This window comes from Bison bison, unplaced genomic scaffold (assembly GCF_000754665.1).
Source record: "Bison bison bison isolate TAMUID 2011002044 unplaced genomic scaffold, Bison_UMD1.0 scf7180017864304, whole genome shotgun sequence".
NCBI classification, from domain to species: Eukaryota; Metazoa; Chordata; class Mammalia; order Artiodactyla; family Bovidae; genus Bison; species Bison bison.
In genome coordinates this window covers 11,323,368-11,345,034 of record NW_011494876.1, presented here as the reverse complement: position 1 = coordinate 11,345,034, position 21,667 = coordinate 11,323,368, and the positions used below count along the sequence as shown (strand labels likewise).

The window sequence follows — 21,667 nt, the reverse complement described above, 5'->3', positions numbered from 1 at the left end:
AGTGGCTACCGGCATGGTACCCTCCCTGATGTCAGGGTCAGGGAGGCATCCAGCCAGACAGTGGTGGCCCAACAAGGCTGACAGTCAGGATTCAGTGAAATAGCATTCCCAGAAGAAGTGGTGGTGGCTGTAAGCGCGTACACTTAAGTAGCACTGGCAGTGTACCAGCCACTTTCAATAGATGAAGTTGTTTCATCCCCAAACGACCCTTTGGACTTGGTTCTGTTCTTCCCATTTTGCAGAAAACATTACAGTGTGGAGAAGTTAAAAACCCTCTTAGTGTCACACGGCAGCAGCAGAATTCACAACACCCAGAATTCGTGCTGTTAGCTACTCTGCAGTTAGCATGTAGAGTAACAGGAAGACGGTATGTAGGTAGTAACATGAAGGCGGGGAGAGAGGGGCAAAAATGTATGTGAAAAGATGCTTGTGTTCACTCTGTTCGGAGTTATGCATGCATCAGTCTATTCATTCCTCAGAACAGCCCTGGGAGTTAGTATGTGAATCACCACTTAATGTCAGCGACCAGTTCCTAAAATCACGATTGGCACAAAAAAGCTGATTGAGTCTACTTCCTTTTGTTTTAAATAAGAAAAACTACAATGTATTATGCTTCAACTCCAAACCCCCAATCAATTTCCTCAGAATAATTAAAGCTCACTAAAAAGGCCTGTATATAAAAGAATCACGTAAGGATATAAACACTTAAAACACAGCTTTCTGATCACCCAACAATTACCTGGTTGTTACCAAACAGTTGTTTTGCACTCAGTAACTCTGTGATGCCTGTTAGTGCTGGCAGCCTCCCAGATGGACATTCTATGAAACATCTAATGCTGGTTCTGACATCCAAACCAGTTGCAGTTGCATTTGGAATATACCTGGAGAGATTGTTACAAATATACGTTTATATCCACGTTATCATCATAGGAAGTTTGCATTTCAGGAATCCACGTTAACTTCATAGGAAGTTTGAGTTTTGGGAATCTATAAGTAAATGTTCTACTGGAAAAATGTTCATGAGTAAACCTCTTGTGAAGAGTACCTGTACTGCTAGCGTCTCCATTTTACAGGTGAGAATACTGAGGATTAGCTAAAAGTAGTGAAGCAGGAATTTGCACTCCGAACTCCTCTGACTTTAACTACTATGCTAATGATATCTATCATCATTGTCATCATCACTAATGGCTTCATGAGAATACTGGCTTTATTTTTGTCTTTTAAACAAAAGTATTGCACTAAGTACTCAGCATATATTGTTTAAATGAGTTCTCAAATCAACCTCTAATAGAAGAACTATATCATGCCCAATTTACAAATTTAAAATATTAGGTTTTGAAATTTGCCTACTGGACATAACTTGTTTAAATTATTTAGTAGACCACCAAGTCCTTACCAAGTACCTACTATGTATTTACCCATGTACCAGGGTTATTTAGTACTATCTTTACACACAAGGAACTTCACAATAGTAGGATTAGGTTCATGGCTGTGTTTCATAGACATTACGTATTTTACTATTCCGTATTTCAATTTTGTTTCTGTAATAAAACCGTATAACTGTATTATGACCTTTATCTCACCCTAAATAATACGGTGTAGCTTATATTTTATACATTTATTCGGATGTATACGTGTGTGTGTGTTTTTGTTGCTAAGGTCACGTAAGTCTGAGGCCAGAGACCCAGTGAGTGATGTTGTACCAGAAAGTAGAATTCTTGAGATGCATAAATGATAGTTGATCACGCCAACAGAACTGCTTGAGGAATTATAGCTTATAGAGTTGCTTGGCAGATGAAATCACTTGACTAATTAGAAAATAATGCATTATGCTGTGCCTAGAAAAATCACAGAGCAGCAGGAGCGGAACTGTGTTCTGAGTTACTGTGGGCTGCCAGTCACAACAAAGCCAGTGCCTTGTATTCTTTATCTTTTTTTTTTTTTTTCCCCTTATCCCTACAGCCCAGAAATTGAAACAGACCCTGGAGCCTTGTGACACTGAATATCCAGCGTTCGTCTCTGAGCGCACCATCAAGGAAACCTCAGGGAACATTGCTTGTGAAGACTGCTCCAAGTAAGCACCCCTCCCCCTATCCCCCGCCTCTTTCTGTCTGGTAGAGACCTTTCCCAGATGGGCCAGTGCGGCTGCCATGCCCAGGATTACGATGAGAGCTGGAAACATGGCTGCCCTCTTGTGTGAGGAACTATTTTCATCAGCTTGGAAGGAGCACCACTTGGCTTTGTTAGAGGGATCGTTTAGAGTTTGGGATGCATTCAAATGTATGAAAACATGTCCTAGAATATAAGAGATTTTTAGCCCAGTTTGTAGATGGTTGGAAGAAGTCCTAATTGGTTTTTTATCCCAATTAACAGTTGGCAATTTATTTCACCAATTGGGGGAAATTTCTCAGATGTTTTTGTTGAAGGCTCCAAGCCTTCAGGATTCACCCAAATCTGACATATTCGGAATTATTTCTTGGTGGCTTAATATGAGTGTCCCTGATTATTAATGAAGTTAGACCTCTTTCACTGGTTTTATTGATCATTTGGAGTCTCTGGCTTCTTCTTTCCTGTTAGCAGTTCTCTCTTGGGCGGTGGGTCTATTCTTACTGACTTGGACATTCTTTTTGTGTTCCAGATATGATTTCTTTGCAGTTCTGTGCTTTGTATGTGTCTTCTTATTCCTTGGTCTGCCTTTTCACTTTTTATAGGCATCTTTAGATGCATGTAAGTTTTCTTTTGCTTTTATTTTCATGTGGTCAAATTTATTATTTTTTTCTTTGATTTGTGCATTTTGTGCCTTGTTTCAGAAACTAGTCTCTACCCTAATGTAATACATATATTCTCATATATTTTTATTCTGAACACATTAAGAAGTTGCCTTTCACACTTAGAACTTTAATGCCTCTGGAATTTATTTGTGTGAGTTTCATGATTTAGAGGTCTAATTTCATCCTTTTCCATGTAGTTGGCCTGTTAACCAGCACTTTTTACTTGGTATTTTTTTATTTTCCAATAGATTTATTATGACACCTGTGTTATAGGCTGGGTTCCCATCTATGTGCAGCTCTGCTTTTAGGTTTTATGGTTTTTGTGTCAACACCATATCTGTTTAATTATTATAGCTTTGTAATGTGACTTGATAGCCAGGAGGAAAAAATCTGTTTCTCTTACTCTTCTTTTAAGTCAGCCTAACTGTTTTTGCCTCTTTACTCTTCTATATTAATTTTAGAGCCAGCTAATTAATTTTGATGAATTATGCTAGGGTTTTGATTACAATTACTATAAGTTATAAATTAATTTGTAGATAACTGCTATTTTTATGATATTAGACCTTCCCACTTATAAGCTAAATATCTCTATTTATTTACATGCTTCTCAATACAGTTTTGTAATGTTATGTTAGAATTATACCTAAACAGCTTATGAGATTTTGCTTTCAGAAATGGCATATATTTAATACGATATTATCTGATTGGTAATTGCTAACATATGAGAATCTCACTGATTTCTGAACATTATATATCCTGTACCCAGCTGCTAACTGCTCTTTTAGATCTAATAGTTTGTGTATGGGTTCTTTTGGACTTTTTCTCATACATATTAATATCATTTGTAAAATTTTTCCTTTCTAATCTCCACACTTAATTATTGTTTTATTGTGCTGGACTTCTGATTCATTTGTTGAATAGAAACCATGAGAGTAGGAAACTGTGTATTGTTTCTAATTAAAAGAATCACTTCTGATAATTCCATGTTAAGTATGATGTTTGCTATAGGGCTTTTAAATTGTAGGAAAATATAAATAATATAAAATTGACCATTGTAACTATTTTGAGTATATAATTCAAGGGCATCAAGCACATTCCCAGTGTTGTGCAACCTTAATTATTATCCATCTTCTAAATTGCTATGAGTTTTTGGTAACCGTTTATTAGGTTAAAGAAAACCTCTTCGAGTGTACTTGTTGCTCTGGTTGTTACTGTATGAAACTTGAGTGGATGATAAAATGTATGAAAATAAATTTTTTGCATCATCACTAAAATAATTTTAATTTTTAATATGTGTTTCACCAATATAATTTTTTAAAAATTTAAATCATGAGCTATATCATATATGTTATAAATGTCTTTAATAGTAGTGGGTTATGTAATATGAAACATACTTGCTTTTGCAGGATTGACTTTCATTGTTTGATTACAAAAAACAGAGGACAAAATTCATATCACTAGATTCATTTGCTCATACTGTACTGTGAACCTTTGTGTCTGTGTTCATAAAGGAGCGTGGCCTGTACTTTTCCTTCCTTTCATTTGACTTTGCTATCAGGGTCATTTTATTGTCACAAATTTACTTGAAGAGTCTATCCTCTTCCTCTAATATCTGTAACATTTTGTGTAAGATTAAATTATCTGCCTGTTGTAGATTTAGTAAAACCTATAAAACTATCAGTGATTGATGGGTTTTTGCTTATTTGTTTGTTTTTGTGTGAGTACATTTTCACTCATTAATTTCTTTAATGGTTGCATGATATCTCTCTGGAATTTCCATTTCTTTTTTAGATGATTTTGGTGATTATATTTCTCAGAAAATCACCTATTGCATCTTACTCTTAAAGTTTATTGCATGCATTTATAAATAGTATCTTTTTATTACACATGTTACCTTATTTGTGATTTTCCCCTTTTAAATCACTCTCATTCCCCTGTCTCCTTCCCTCGGTCCCTCCTGTGTTTCCTCCTCTCCTCTCTCTCTCCCTCTCCACACTGGCACAGATATGTCTATTTTGTTTTTCTTTCCAAAGAATCATCATTGAGTTCGCTTCATTCTCTCTGTTTCTCTGACTTTCTGTTTCATTTATTTTGCTTCTTCAGTGTATCATTATCTTCTATGTTTTGGGGACTTACTCTTTTTTTTTTTTAATTCTTCTACCATTTTGAGTTTGATACTTAACTTTTTCAGCTTCATTTGTATGTAAACATACATATATATATATATATGATTTCTCTCTACATTCCAGCTTATCTTTGTAAATTTAATATAGTTTCATTGTTATTCAGCTCTAAGTTTTCTAACTTTCACTTTTTTTTTTTTGATCTGTAAATTTTTAAATAGTGTTTTAAGATTTCCTAATCTATGGGTTTTGAGGCTATCTTTTATTTTATTATTGATATCTAACTAAATGACAGTGTTGTCTATATAACAAATGTGTTTTAATATCTGTGGAGATTTGCTTTGTATTCTAGTATTTGTCTCTGTGGTTTTAAAAGCAAGTTTTATTCTCTAAAAGCTGAGTGTAGAGATTAATATGTATCCATTGGATCAGGTGTGTTTATTGTGTTTCAAACTTCTTTTCTTGGTCTATTTTAGATGTCAAGCTCTCACCAGGCTTATGTATTTTTCCATTTTTTCATGTCATTCACTTTGTTTTGCTTTCTATATTGTGAAGCTATGTTACCATGGACATTTCTGTTCAAGAGTGGTATAGCTTCCTAATGAACCATTCCTTTTATCTTTTGTGTAATAACCCTCTTTATATGGAAGTGCTTTATGCTTTAATGCCTCTTTTGTTTGCTAATAGCATAGGATTAGGACTTCTTCTTTAGATAATATTTCCTAGGCACATTTACCCCACACACATACATTTTCGACTTTTCTGTCATTATGCATTACAATTATAAATAGAATGTAGCTGGATTTAAAATCTTATTATCTCTATTATTGACAGATTTAGTCTTAAAATTTATTGTGCTTACCAGCAAGTTTGGATGCATTTCTATTATCATTTTATGTTTTTTCTTCCCCATGTTTTTTTCTTTTCTTTTTTCTTTCTTTTTTGCCGCCTATTATATTCATTCTGTTTTCTCCATTCCCTTGTTTCCCTTATTAGTATACTAGTGTATTCCAGTAAAGTATACATTCTGTTTCAGTTGATCAGGATCTCTTCCTTCCAGGAAGATCTGTTCCTCCAGAGCAAACAAGGCCTTAGGACCTTTGACTTGGATTATATCTCATCTCTTTCATGTAGTATTTTCTAACATTTTAGTTCTACTGTGTTCTTAACCTACCAACTATATTATTACTATTATTGCTGCCTATAGTAAATGAGATGCTTACTGCTTTGTTTACTTACCATTGCCTTTTTTAAAACCATTGTTTTTGGTTCTACAGTATATTAGAAATTGATTTCAAGAATGATCTGGGAGTGACAGATTATCTCATTCTTTATTTAAATTCTTATTTAATATGTACTCTACAGTGATAGTTTAACTTCATACTATCTAAATTGATACTTTAAAAATCCTATTCCATTGTCTTATGACTTTTAGTTTTGCATCTTTGTAAGTAGTCTGGCTTTTCATTCCTCTCTGATGGTTTTTAAAGTGTGTCTCTTTAATGTTCTGATGTATCACTGAAGTGTATTTAGATTTAAATGTATTTCTGTTTGTGTACTTTATTCTATATAATTTCCTTAAGCATATTACAGTTCACTAATTTCCTTTTGATTGTGTCTAGTCTGCTGCTTAAAGTGTCCATTGAGATTTTTTTTTAAGTATTGCATTTTTGAAAAAAATCAAGTATAGTTGATTTATAATTTTATATTATTTTCAGGTGTGCAGAGAATCCATTGCAAATTTAATAAGGTTGTTTTTTGTTTGTTTCTAGAAGTTTTATTTGCTTTTACTAAAATCTGTGTTTTTTTTACATAGAGCCTTAATCTCAAGTTTCTACACACAATAGTAAAGGCCTTTTAAGATTATTTTAATAGTTAACTTTCTGAGGGTACCAATCCTGTTGTTTCTTGTGTCTGCTTTCTTTCCTGGTTGATCATTTCTCATGTGTTTTGTCATTTTTGACTGTGAACTGATCTTTGCTATTTATTATTTTTGTGGGGAGAGATTAGAACCTGGGTTTCTTCTCATAATAGACTTACACTTGGGCTTCGATTGTGTGTCCTATTGGTATTGACTGCCTGGGAATAATTGTTATGTAAGTTTTTGTATTTAGGAGGCCCTGCATTGTATAACTAGAATGAATATTTTTCCTAAGCAGCATGTAGTTTAGGCTTAAAGTTTTCTCACACTAATATTCTTTATCCCATTCAGAGTCCTGGACAGCAGCAGATTACCAGGATTTTACACTTAGCCTATAAATGTGCAAGTGGGCTTTTAGTGTCTTTTCTTGTAAGTTCTTTTGCATTTAAACACATTTGTTTTGTTTTATTACTTCATCCAGCATCTCTGAGTGTTTAGAACAGAACAGCGTCTGTCTTTGCCCAGTGCACCATCTTATAGTCTACTGTAGCCGCCGAGGACTTTAGAACCATCACAGGAAAGCCCTGAAGCACAGTGGTTAGTGCAGGGCCTGTGGAGTCACAGGGTTCAGAGTGTGAGCCCTAGTGTCATGAACTGCAAATTGTGTGACCTTGAGTAAAAACCAAAACTCTCTGACACTCAGCTTCTTCCTGGGTAATTTTGGGGGATAATAATAGTGAGCATAGCATTGGCTTTTTGTAAGATGTAAGTGGGAAATTTTATGCTGTGAATTGACATAATGCTTGGAAGAGAGTAAGTACTCAATATACGGCCACACTTAACTGAAAGTAAAAGTCACTCAGTCGTGTCCGACCCTTTGCAACCCCATGGTCTATAGAGTCCATGGAATTCTCCAGGTCAGAACACTGAAATGGGTATCCTATCCCTTCTCCAGCAGATCTTCCCAACCCAGGAATCGAATCAGTCTCCTGCATTGCAGGCGGATTCTTTACCAGCTGAGCTACCAGAGAAGCCCATGGCCACACTTAACACAAGTATAATACCATACCAACTTAGTATAAACAATGTTTAACCTCCAGAAACCATTCTGTTGAAATGTGAATGTGCCTTTTCATAGTCTACCATCAGTTCACTTCTATAGAATTCCCTGGAGAAACAGGTCTCTCAGATGACCAGTTCATGTATAACTTAAGTACTGTTGACTATTCATGGCTCTGTGGCTCTGTCAAGAGACCCTCTTGGTTTTATAATACTCATGAAACCTTTTGAGCAGAGCGGTATCCTCTCTCCAGTCATGAGGTGGCCAATATCTCTTAGCAGATGATAGATGATCATACTCAGTGGAGTAAGTTAACTTTCTCATTTCCATTCTAAGTGAGAAAACAAACAGAACCAAGATGGACAACTGCTAGGGCAATCAGTATTTTTCCTTGTTGACTTGCAGTTAGAAACCAAGGAGATGAATGCTGCTTGATGAAAATCAAGATTTCAAACTAAACAGAAGACCACCTTTCATTCACTGGGAGGTAAATGTGTTCTTGCTACATCCTGGAATCTGTGTAGGGTGCTTTAGGAAAGTCAAGGACGGATAAGATAATGAAGTAGATGCTGAGGTATTGACACCTCCCATGACTAGTCTGTTTCACAGTGTAAATTCCACACTTGCAGGAGTGTGGGTTGAAAACTCACAGGAGGTTGGGAAGTTGAGAAGGTCATGTACAATTTGCTGGTAGCAATGAAAAGATAAGATTTTGCTTGCAAAGCTTTATTTCAAGGCTACTGCCCAGCAGCTCTGTCAAAAACTATGGAGGCAAAACACAGTAAAGGTTCTGGGGTCTGAATGAGGAGAGAAACAGGGACTTGTGCTTTTCCTTTTTCTTTTTTAAATTAATTATTTTTTTATGTATTTGACTGCAGCAGGATTCTTAGTTGCAGCACTCGGGAGCTTCAATATTCACTGTGGCATGGGGATCTTTTATTAATAGTTGGGGCATGTGGACTTAGTTGCAGCATGTGGGATCTAGTTTCCCGGCCAGGGATGGAACCTAGGCACCCTGTATTGGGTGTCTTAGCCACTGGCTAACCAAGGAAGTCCCTTTTCTTTCTTTTTAACTAAAAATTTTATTAACTAGAACAAATACAGAGAAGTGTACAAACCATAAGTTTGCCAGCTGATTAGTTTTCTCACAAAGACGACACATGTATGTAACCAGCACTCAGGCTAAGAAGTGAAAGAACATTACCAGCCTCACAGGAGGTCCTAAACCTCTCCCTTTCTGTGCACAACCTCCACTTACCATATGATAACCCCTCTCTAGATTTCTAACATCATAGACTGGTTTTGCCTGTTTCTAATATCTAGTTTGTTGTTATTATTCAGTTGCTCAGTCATGTCCAGCTCTTTGTAACCCCATGGAGTGCAGCACACAGGCTTCCCTGTCCTTCACCATCTCCTGGAGCTTGGTCAAACTCATGTCCATTGATTCGGTGATGCCGTCCAACCATCTCATCCTCTGTCTTCCCCTTCTCCTCCTGCTTTCAATCTTCCCCACCATCAGGGTCTATTCCAGTGAGTCAGCTCTTTACATCAGGTGGTGAAAGGATTGAAGCTTCAGCTTCAGCAGCAGTCCTTCCAGTGAATATTCAGGGTTGATTTCATGTAGGATTGACTGGTTTGATCTTGCTGTCAAGAAACTCTAATTTGTGAAATGACAATTTAGTTTTGAAAATATGAGAGCTGATACATAAATTACCTTAAAGGAGGTTTCTAAGAAATTTGCCTGGGGGGAAAAAATAGGACTTTAGGAAAAAAATTAAAACTAGCTTAGAACTTCGGTGAACATTTCTTGATTCTGTGTTATATCCTAGACACTGGGCTACACTGTGGGGAGTTAGCAATGAATGAGGCACACATGATTCCTTCCTCATGGAGTTTACAAAGAAGTAACTAGGCAGTGTCAGCCCCCCATGCTTCATGCCAGGATTAGAGAGTAAATTTCACACAGCAGCATGGAAGGGAGGCTTGGAGTGGTCAATAGCGGCTTCCCTGGGGCTTCCCCCATGGTCCAGTGGTTAGAAATCTGCCTTGCAGTGCATTGGGTGCAGGTTTGATCCCTGGTAAAAGAAGTAAGATCCCATATGCCACAGAACAACTAAACCCACGTGCCACAACTAAAGGGTCCATGCGCTGCAACAGAGAGACCCCATGTGCCACGACCAAGGCCCCAGCGGAGCCAAAGACATACATATTTCTTTTAAAAGAGAGCTACCTGAAGAAAGTATAGAATTAAAAAGAGAGAGAGAGGCTTCCTGGATAAAAGTAGCATCTAATGTAAGAACGCCAAGTGTGGAGAAGTTAGCAAGTAGGAGTATCCAGACAGATGGAAGAGACTCATGGAGACAAGAAAAACTGTGGTTTGTTCAACAAATGTTTACAAGGGAAGCTGGGACACAGAGGTAGAGGTGAGACGAGAGGAGGCAAATAAGGCCCAAGTCACGTGGCCCCTTTGACCCTGTCACAGAGCACTAGTCCTTTAAGGACTTAAGCTGCTACCCTGACACCAGTGTGGACTAACACAGAAGCTTTAAGGAAGGGAGGAAAAATGGTCAGATTTCAGATGATGGGAGAAATGACAGTAACGGTGATGCTAGACCAACCTTTGAAGCAGAAACTTCTGATTCAGACAGGCCGTGTGCTGCACCTCTGAATGTAGCCCCCCAGCACATACACACACAGCCTGGTTCTCATCGAGCCGCCTCAGCTGTTTCCGCCTCTTCATTCTCCTCTTCCTCTTTTTAGGGATTAGAAATTAACAAGTTAGCTGGGGTGACTAGTTGAATGAGAAGTCAATTCATGACTGTTTTTTTTTTTTTCCTAATCCAAAAATTTTTGTGAGGCTTTGTTACAAATTTTTGATACAATGCTCTTATCACATCAAAATAGACTCATAAAGAATAGTCTCACTGACAGCTTTTGAAGGATTAAACTCTTTTTTTCTTGTTTTTGCGTGTCTCATTCTGTCTTTCCTTGTTCCATTTTATGAAGTGGAATTTATTAGAAGATGTATGTATTTATTAAAGAATGAAGATAGCATTTTGCATTTTGTATGAGCTTTGTATTCTTGAAATGCAGTATGTCAATGACAGAAACACTGTTATCTGGCTTTTGGTGACGGTCCCTTGTGACAGCAGGTAGACTTTTCAGTACAATGGCCAATAGGTTTGGTGGCAAACAGGCAGCTGAATTTGCCCATCTGCTTTACATTCTATGCGTGTAGAAATTTCTCAACTTTTGCCTTGGAAAGAATGAGCTTTTGCAGGACGAGTTCTCTAAAATAGTTACTAATTTTTGACTAGCTTTGTAGGTAACTTCAGGTCAGCGCCAGTGACATTCAAAAATAACACAATTCTACAGCATTTGGCGACGAGTGAGTTGGAAACTGAGTTTGGTGAAAATTACAGTATTTCAAAAATTACGCACTAAGATCTTTTTCAAAGAAAAACATCTCGCCTCCCGCAATGGAACATACAAAACTGTGTCCATTACAAACCATTTTCAAGGCAGCGATTACTTTCCTCCACAAGCAATGGCAAACCATAGAGCAACCAGAGCACTGCGCGCTTCCCACGGGATCGTGCTTCATGTGGCAGTCTGCTGGTGGCTGTCGTTAACTATAGGCATCAGATAACCCTGGTGTCTACACATCTTGATAAAACTCAGGAAACCATGTCAGGTGCTTCTAGCCATATTATAAAAGTCTTTTTGGTCTCCAACAGTCTTTGAAGACTGGCTGCTCCCAGCTCAGTCTCTGTGTCCTGTTTCCAGAAGCCCTTGTTGGTTTTATATGGAAAAACCATCAAGAGGTGACTCAGTTGCTCTAAATAGAAACCATCACATTGGCAACTCCAAAAGTGGACATTTATCTGTCTATAGCATAGACAGATATATTTTAACAGAGGGGCAGTATGTGATGTTTAAAAAAGGATTTTCAAAAATATAGGGTTTATTAAGAATGCAGGAGCCTAAAAGAAAATAAGAATTTACATAAGAATGTCATTAGGGTTGGTGGTTTGGCTACTTTAACCAATAATTTTCGTCATTCAATATCCCACTGATTATTAAATTAATCTGTTATTCAAACAGCAATCTAAAACAACTCAACCCATATTTTCTGGGCATTTGTGACTGTCAACAAGCTTAACAAAATTGAATATCGAAAAGAATGTGATGTTTTAACTATTTTCCAGTACATTGCTGTTTTTCTTGATACCCCCTCATCCTTTGATGAGAAAGGGATCCACAAAGGTTCCCTTGGAATGGGAATCAATTGCTGAGTTAAATATTTTAACAATTTAAAAAATAATTAATCAGAATGAAATTAAACATGTGTCACATATTTAATGCCAGAGCTTTAAAACCCTTGTCACATTTCAGTGCTGGCAAGATATTACTTTCTAAGGCAAATTAGATTTTTATATTGTTGTTTTGTGTGTCTCTGTGTGTGTCTGTTCTTTTTATGCGGTAATATTACTCACTGCTTTTCATAAGAATTATGTTGCCATCAGTTTCACTTTTGGATCTGCACACAAGTTTTGCTCATCTTCCTGGAAGCCCCAAAAGCTGTGGCTACACTTTTATTCTCTCATCACATCTCCCCATGCGCCTTTCATTTGTCCGCTAAACTGAAAGAAAGTAATTGGTCTCGAAGCTGTGTTGACATGTTTCGTGGGCTACAGTTCAGAGAACCATAGTTCAGGGATTCCATTTTCCTACAAACGAATCCAATTTCCTGTTGAGGTCTTAGGCTGGGTGGGCGATTTACCGCAAATTCTTCAGACTGTTCTCGGCCAATGCCCTGCAGGTGTTGTTACCAAGTGGGTCTTCTGGAAACAACCTGTAAAATGCACCCACTGCACAAGGGGGGCATGGTGTCTTCCTGGAGTAAAGACTGAGAGAATAGATTCTGGGACTGGGATATCATCTGGGCTGCAGCACTTAAGCATGCAAAGATTTTAACCAATAAGTATTGTAGGTTTCAGTCCACTCATCTCTGAAAGGGCTATGATACCTGCCTCACAGGACCTGTATGTGGGATAAAAAAAGAAAAAATTGTAGCCCCCATATTTATCACAGTGCCCAGCCCAGAATAAATGCTTCATAAATGGGAGATATTTTTATAGCACACCCATCTATGTTGACAGCATTGTAGGAAAACCACAGAACTCCAGTCAGCCCCCTCTTCCAGATTTCTTAGCCTGGAAGGTAAAACTAATAGTTTCAATCAGGAAAAGTCGTTGGTGAGGTTTTTTTTTGCTCCAACGAGACAGTCCTAGATAAAGTAGATCTTGGAATTTTGCCACTTCTTGGATCTACTTGAGCTCTCGGCTCATAAAAAATTTGGAATTCTGAATTAGGGACTACACATATTCAATAGTGATCAGATACTTCATTACACAAATTAGATACAGACTTTGCCAGTGGGAGTACATTAGTGTCATGAATAATGTAATTTGTAGGCGTTAAAATGTAACAGTTTTTAACCACTTAATTTGTAAGCATACACTAATTTGTTGAAATATTTTTGTATCTCCTGCTCTATAGATTCTTGCCAAACTACTGTACTCAATCTTGTTTTAAATGTGTAAATAAATGTGATTCAATTTCCCATGAAATAATCATCGACCCTTTTAAGCAGGCTTTAATTCAGTTCCAAACAAGACAACTTTCCTACTCTACAGTGAAATTAACACCAAGGGTCAAGTTCTTTCCTTTGAAGACTGAGGGTTATGCACTTTATTTTTCTCCAGGTTTTCTCTTGGTGTCATTTACTCGCTTAGATCTCACCATGTTGGCTGGCAATGTGCAGAGCATATATCAGCGAAATCAAAATCGTTCCTCTGTCTTTGAGTTTTACAGTGTCAAGTCCATGCATCTCAGAAGGTGGTATATTGGAATAACTCCTGGATTCTAAAAGGATGTGATTCTTTCCATCACCAAATACTTAAAATAGGACTCTATCATGTCTAAGTTTTCACCAGTGTGTCATGTAATGTTGATGACCTGCCACTCATCCTTTAATAAAGCGCTACCTTCTTTTCATATTACGGTATGGACCTAGGCTTGAATCATTTAATATTAGCTCTTAGAGTGAACAACTTAGTTAGTGCTGTATGTTTTTGGTTGCTAAAAACATCTTGGCTTTAAAATTTTAAAGGGAGGAGGGAGAAGTAAATGCTTATCTTGATAGCTTTATTTTGAATTTCTGAAATATTGCCAGAAGATGAAAATGTGGTCCCAAAACATTAGAATAATTGGGATTAAAACCTCTGATTGATTTTTGTACCAATTCTTCTGAGTCTCAGTTCAGTAAATCACTTTACTGGAGACAGGACTTCTGATTCTTTCTTAAATACTTAAAGAGGGAAAAGTGCCCTATTTCCAAAAGCAACAATGATTACAACTTTTGAGGTTCCAGATAGAACGGTCATTGTTGTGTAGATGTTACTATCTTTACTTGCCCTTTGATAAGCCATGTTTGGAGAGGTTTTAGTACAGGAAATGTTGTAAATTACTGTTTTCCCTCAAGAGTCCATGATGCAAAATGAGAGGGGCACATGTCTGTAATGACTAGGCAGGTCTCTACCTGACGTGAATGAGTCTCACAACAATTTCCCATTTGTATGTTTCTTAATGTGTGGGAAAGCTGGGTGGGAGCACATGTAAGTTTGTCTGGGCTCAGAGCACAGTGAGGCTTTCCTCTTCCATGCTGGAGGGTAGGAGACCATCAGAGCCAAAGAATATTTGTAGAATGTTTATTTGCATGCGGAATGGAGGAGTGCAGAGCTGTATCCACACTTGACGTTTGCAAGCAGCCTTTCTGCGGTGCATTGTCTCCATCCTGATGGCTGTCTCTGCTGTGACGCCCACCTCCCCTACCTCAAAGGGCTGTCTGTGTTCCTCCCTTGGGCTTCCCAGTGCTGCACCTGAAGTGGCTTAGCAAGTTGCCAAACCCCTATAGATGTGTGTTTATTAACTCTCCAGCTTGCCCTCCATTTGTTTAGCTTGGAAAGAGTTTATATATTCCTGTGGGTATTAAAAACCCATCTGATGTATTAAAGGAGCTCAAAGGATCGAAGAAGAAATGCTGCTTGAAATGCAGCTTATTGAATGTAGACATAAAACTTCTAGACACAAATCACTTTTTCAAGAGACATATTGTACACTCAAGAAGGAAATTCATTTTTTAATTATCAGCTTTTCTTTGGGACTTGGATTTTCTCTTTTTCCTCAGGTGACCTCCACTCCCCTCATTTTAGGATTGCTTATGATTTTGACAAGACCCCTTGGCGACATAAGATGAAAGGCATTCACCTCGATACAGTTTTCATGCCTAAGAAGAGGTCACCCAAGAACCTTAGCAAACACAGCATCCCCTGGCATCTTTGTGCATTTGAAAGAAAAATGGGTGGAGAGGGTACAAGATGAGGCTAAGAATCACTCATGATCCGTAATTATTGGAGGTGTAAGTGATCAAAGTCTGAAGGAAGTGGGAGAAATTCTCAGGCCATAAGCATTGTATCAGATGTTTCTCAAAACACGGATACACTGACTTTCAGGAAACAAATTATGCATTTCGCAATGATTCCATTTCGACTGAAGTACTCGCCTGTGCAATCTTGGATTATTTTGATAGATCCAAGCCTATATGAGAGTATGATGACTGTTTATTGAATGCCTACTTTATGACAGGAGCTTCATGTTCATTTTTCCACATTATTTTTCTTTACAGTTTTTCATTTCATATGCATTTCACCAAGTAGGAACGTGAGGCTCAGAGGAGTTAAGTCTCCAGACTGGTATTACAAAGCTACTGAGTACCAAATGTGAGTTGAGTCAAGGTCTCCCTGACTCTGAAACCTTGGAGAAGATTCCTGTGGCATCCAGTTGAGTGGCTGTCTGTCATGGTACCAAGTCACTTGTGTAGCCGCGTTTCAGACTGAGTTCATCTCACGGTCAAGGTTTGCTTTGAAAACTGGCAGTTTCACCATTCACTTGACCTATGGGAAGAAGTCTACAAACATCCCACTGGAAAAGAGCAATATGCTTCCTGAGTGCCGCCTTCATGCAAATCTCTATTAAACCTACTTGGAGGTTCTCTCACAGTACTTACCCCATTACTGATCAAGCATCTGTTTGTCTTCCTCTCCCAGCAAATCAGGTGCCATGGGCTGGAATTATGGTGAAAAATAGCTCAGGCCTGGTGTCACGCAGACTGGGTTTTAGCTCTCAATGGGATCGCTTCTTAATTGGGTGACCTTTGCCAGCAAGTAAGTTATCCCTCTTAGTTGTCACCTGCTCATTTGTAAAAATGAAGATACTGATAATGCCTACAGGGTACTGGGCTGATGTGAACATCGCAAGATACAATTATAAAAAACACCTCATCCAGCACCTGGCATTTAGTTGGCATTCAATAACTGGGATGTCTTATACTCTTATATTTCTAGTACTTAACCTAGCCTTGTGTTTAAACCAGTGCTCAGAAAATTGTTGCTTGAGACAGTTTCCCAAGCGAATAGCCTTGTAAAGTGTGAGTGACAGGGGAGAGGATGTGTGTAATTCTGGTAGCTGAGACACCTGTTATTTTGTGTGATATTTGAAAACAAGTATGTGTTTTGAAAACAACTAGAAACTCAGATTCCCACAAGTGAAGAGTGAACTCTGTGATTCTCTTTAGGGAAAGAGAAGGTGGTCCAGAGTAAGGAGAGTCCTTTGCCAAGGTCCCACGGAGAAGGAGCTGCTGATGCCAGATTCAAAGCCCTATGATCCTTTTAGGAATCTTTCTCTCCATCAGTGTTTCTTCTCCATATCTGATAATTTAAAAATAACTATTAACTAAGTACATACATAAGTGAAATAAATAATGATACAAAGTATCATACACAAACTTGGTTGTTGTTTAGTCGCTAAGTAGTGTCTAACTCTTTTGCAGCCCCCTGGAACTATGGCCCGCCAGGCTCCTCTGTCCATGAGATTTTTCCAGCAAGAACACTGGAGTGGGTTGCCGTTTCTTTCTCCAGTGTATCTTCCCAACCCAGGGATTTAACCCATGTCTCCTGCATTGACATGCAGATTCTTTACCACAGATCCACTAGGGAAGTCCCCACAAACTTGGTAAATAAATCAAATAGTGCATATGGACATGCAATGAAAATTGAATCTTCTCCCACCAGTGACCCTTTGCAGTCTTTCTAGGGGACAGTCATTTCCAGAGATTAATGTATTCCTCCAGGGTTATCATATGCAAATATTAGATTGGTGCAAAAGTAATTGCGATTTTTGCATTGTTGAATTTGCTGTTTGATACTGTGGTATATTCATAAGTAAATGTGGTTATGTTGAACATCATTTTAATGCACATTTCTTGCTTTATTTATTTATTTTTGGCTAGTGACTTACTACTTGCTGTTTATATTTATTTTAAACCAGGGAAATGATGTTAGACAAAAAGCAAATTCGAGTGATTTTCTTATTTAAGTTCAAAATGGGTCATAAAGCAGCAGAGATAACTCACAGCATCAACAACGATTTGGCCCAGAAACTGCTAATACAGTGCAGTGGTGGTTCAAGAAAGTTTTGCAAAGGAGACTAGAGCCCTGAAGATGAGGAACATAGTGGCTGTCTGTCGGAAGTTGACAATGACCCATTGAGAGCCATCATCGAAGCTGACCCTCTTACAACCTCAGGAGAAGTTGCTGATGAACTCAGCATCATTTGACATCTGAAGCTAATTGGAAAGGTGAAAAAGCTTGACTAAGTGGGTGCCTTGTGAGCTGCATGTGCTAAATTGCTTCAGTTGTGTCTGACTCTTTATGATCCTATGGACTGTAGCCCCACCAGGCTCCTCTGTCCAAGAGAGCCTCCAGTCAAGAATACTGGAGTGGGTTGCCATGCTCTCCTCCAAGGGATCTTCCCCACCCAGAGATAGAACCTGCGTCTCCTGTGGCTACTGCATGGCAGGTGGATTCTTTACCACTGAGCCAGGAGGGAAGCCCTGCTTCAAAAAACAGCAACAATGCAACAACAATGAAGCATAGAATTGTGACGTGCGATGTCACATGCACGTCAGACTGTGACGTGCGATGAAAAGTGGGTTTTTATAAGACAACCTGTGACAACCAGCTCAGTGGTTGGACTAAGAAGTTTCAAAGCACTTACCATAGCCAAACTTGCACCAAAAAATGGTCATAGTCACTGTTTGGTGGTCTGCTGCTGGTCTGATCCAGTATAGCTTTCTGAATCCTGGTGAAACCATTACATCTGAGAAGTATGCTCAGCGAATCAATGAGATACACCAAAAACTGCAGTGCCGATAGCGAGCATTGGTCAACAGGAAGGGCCCGATTCTTCTCCATGACAACACCCGACCACATGTCACACAGCCAACACTTCAAAAGTTGAATGAACTGGTCTACAAAGTTTTGCCTCATCCTCCATATTCACCTGACCTCTCGCCAACCAGCTACCACTTATTCAAGCATCTTGACAACTTTTTGCAGGGAAAATGCTTCCACAATCACAGGAGGCAGGAAATGCTTTCCAAGAGTTCTTCAAATCCTGAGGGATGAATTTTTACACTAAAGAAATAAACAAACGTATTTCTTGTTGGTAAAAATGTGTGGATTGTAATGGTTCCTGTTTTGCGTAATAAAGAAGTGTTTGCGCCTACTTGTAATGATTTAAAATTCACAGTCCAAAACCGCAATGACGTTTGCAGCAACCTAATAGAGAAACACAGGTACTTTAGATGTTTCACCATTCATTTCTTACAGGAATGACAGTGTTGACTACACATACAATACCTCACCTTTTTCACTTGCTAGATTGGAAACTATCATCATGTCATTTTATAGGTTTGCCTTTTTTTTTTTTTTTTTTTTTAGTGGTTACCCAAGATTCCAATTTGGAGGATGTTTTCATATAACTTTCATTGAACTTTCAGGTTGTTCCAAAATGTTGGCTACTTGAGACAGTGTAGAAATGAATATTCTTGGGTAATAAGTAATTTATTTGTATGTATGGTACATTATTAGAAGAATCAATGGGTCAAAGTTTATGTAATTTTGATAGATCCTGCAAAAATGCACTCTGGATATGTTAAACCAATTTGTATTTCTACTAGTTTAGGAGAATATATGTTTATTATACTCTTAGCAACATAGTGTCTTATCAAAATGTTTCACCCCTTGCCGTTCTGATACCCAAAAAATGGACTATCATTGTGGGTTTTCTTTTAATGATGTATGTTGAAAACATTCCATATGTCTTAAAGCCATTTATATTTCCCTTTCTGTATACACTCTAAGTATATTCTTACCTCTGTTTAAAATTCCCTACCAGTCCAGAGATTTGGACTTCATGCTCTCACTGTGGAGGACCCAGGTTCAATCCCTAGTTGGGGAACTAAGATCCCACAAGCCATGCAGCACAGCCAATATATATATATATATATATATCAATTCCACCCCCTTCTATTTTTCTCTTAAGTTTTTAGTCCTATGTTGTTGGTCTCTTCTTTTGTATTGAGCTTATATAGTAAGAAGAGTAACTATTTATCCTATGTATTGCATTAAAAAGTCATAATTATGTTTTAAACACTTTTGGAATCATAATTATGCTTTAAACACTGATGACATAGCTTTTTTTTTACCTGAAATATCATAGACATATTTCCTTGCCCTTACATATTTCTGCAACACAATTTTTATAATAGCCACACAGTATATAAATTTACTGTTTTTTTAAACCAACCTCACTTAGGCTGTTTGTAATATTTGCTTTATAAGAAATGCCACCATACATGAATATCTTTATTCCTAAAACTCTATGTATTTATGTAACAATTTATTCTAATATCAATTCCTACAAGTACAATAAAATAGTTCAGAACCATTCTTTGTTAAAATAAAACTTGATAAGAATCAGTTTCATAGTGTAAGTAAAAAATGTTTATTTTTCTTTTGATTCCTTTTTCTCTTGACTATTTTTGGACAAAAGCTATAACTTTTATGAAGAACAGATAATAGGTAGAAATTATTTTCAAGAAAATCTTCCTTCAGGAAGATATGACACCAACTGAGGGTAGAAACCTAAGTGGTACGAGTTTTTATTTCTCATATTCAGGTGATAGGATAAGCCTGTTTGTAATTTAACCTAAGACATAAGAAAAATAGAAAATACATTAGTGATAGGTTTATACATTTAGTGCTTTTGTTAGTAGTTATTTATAAATCTCCTCACATTATTTTTGAAAGTTCAGTTTTAACAAAAGATATTGCTAGTTTCTAGCAGGGTCCTAAGTTCAGTTAATTATTTCAACTTAATAATAAGCAACATTTGAAATGACATCATATGGGCTTGTTGAGAGTCACAGAAAAATGAGCTTCAGAAACACATTTTGAATGTGTGAGCTTGGATATAACTGTTCAGGAAAATTAAAACAATATGAAAAATTGTTGAGATTAATGACTGCTGATTAAAACAGGATAAAGTCTCAGGATGTATAAAGTCACACAGTTCTCTAGCAGGTCTGTGTGTTCCAGAATGCTGATCTCAGTCCAGAGTAAATCTCTCAAGTTAATTATGTTAATACTATTGATTCCAAACATTTCCTGACTGGCCTATTCATCTATTCTTATGTCCACTTCTCCATTCAGATGCATGCCTCTGAAGCTCTGAAAATGGAATTGTTTTTTAAGAAAGAGGAGAAAAAAACCAGAGACTTGTTTTCTATATTTTCAAACTGTGCAGGCTAGAAAAGGAATTGTTGTACAGTTAAGTTACTTTGGATAATTCTAACAGTACTTTCAAGCTAGATCTCTACATGTTATGTAAAGTGGTGAATTCAGATAACTGTCTACTAAAGATGGCTTAGGTAGAGGTTAAAATATGTTAGTGCCAGTGATAGAGCTGACTCAAAAGAAAGGTCTCAAATACATATCAGCTTAAATTCTGCACCTAACCTTGCTCTGTAGATACAGCATTGGTCACATCAGGTGTTTCCTGAACTGTGATCTCAAGTTGGTTTAAAAAGTTAATTAGGGTCAAGTTAATGGCTATTCTTTTGCCACCTGTGCTGTGGGCAGCTTCATTAAACCATTTGACTTAGACTGCTACTGCTAAGTCACTTTAGTCGTGTCCGACTCTGTGCGACCCCATAGACGGCAGCCCACCAGGCTCCCCCGTCCCTGGGATTCTCCAGGCAAGAACACTGGAATGGGTGCCATTTCCTTCTCCAATGCATGAAAGTGAAAAGTGAAAGGGAAGTCGCTCAGTCGTGGCTGACTCTTAGCGACCCCATGGACTGCAGCCTATCAGGCTCCTCCATCCATGGGATTTTCCAGGCAAGAGTACTGGAGTGGGGTGCCATTGCCTTCTCCATGACTTAGACTATTAACCATGTAGTCAGCTAGCCATATTGTGATGACCTCCCATCTTAGATTATTAGAATATCCCTTGTGATTTATTTATTTACTTTTGGCTGTGCCAGGTCTTAGTTGTGGCATGTGGAATATAGTTGTGGCATGTGAGCTCTTAGTTGCAACATGTGGGGATCCAGTTCCCTGACCACGGATTGAACCCGGGCCCCCTGCACTGGGAGCACATAGTCTTAGCCACTGGACCAACAGGAAGATCCTGTGATTTATTTTTAAGATAATCACTGAGAACAAAGGAATTTGATTTTTTTTAAAGATGTCATTTTTCTACTTTGTTTTCTCTGTCAGAATATGTAGCAGTTGTTTTTAAACACAGGACAAGGCTCATCAGAATCAGCTGGTGGTACTTGTGAAAATGTATGTTCCTGGGCCTCACACTGCACCTACTGATTCCC

At 37.8% G+C, this 21,667-nt stretch overlaps 1 protein-coding gene across 1 annotated transcript in view; it reads left to right on the top strand.

Annotated features, from left to right (window-relative positions):
- The window catches only part of CACNA2D3 (calcium channel, voltage-dependent, alpha 2/delta subunit 3), a 904,008-nt gene that overhangs the window by 850,814 nt on the left and 31,527 nt on the right, over positions 1-21,667 (top strand). The window contains exon 34 of the mRNA XM_010851933.1: positions 1,963-2,074. Coding sequence (XP_010850235.1) covers positions 1,963-2,074 — 112 coding nt within the window. The remainder of the gene's footprint in view (positions 1-1,962; positions 2,075-21,667) is intronic.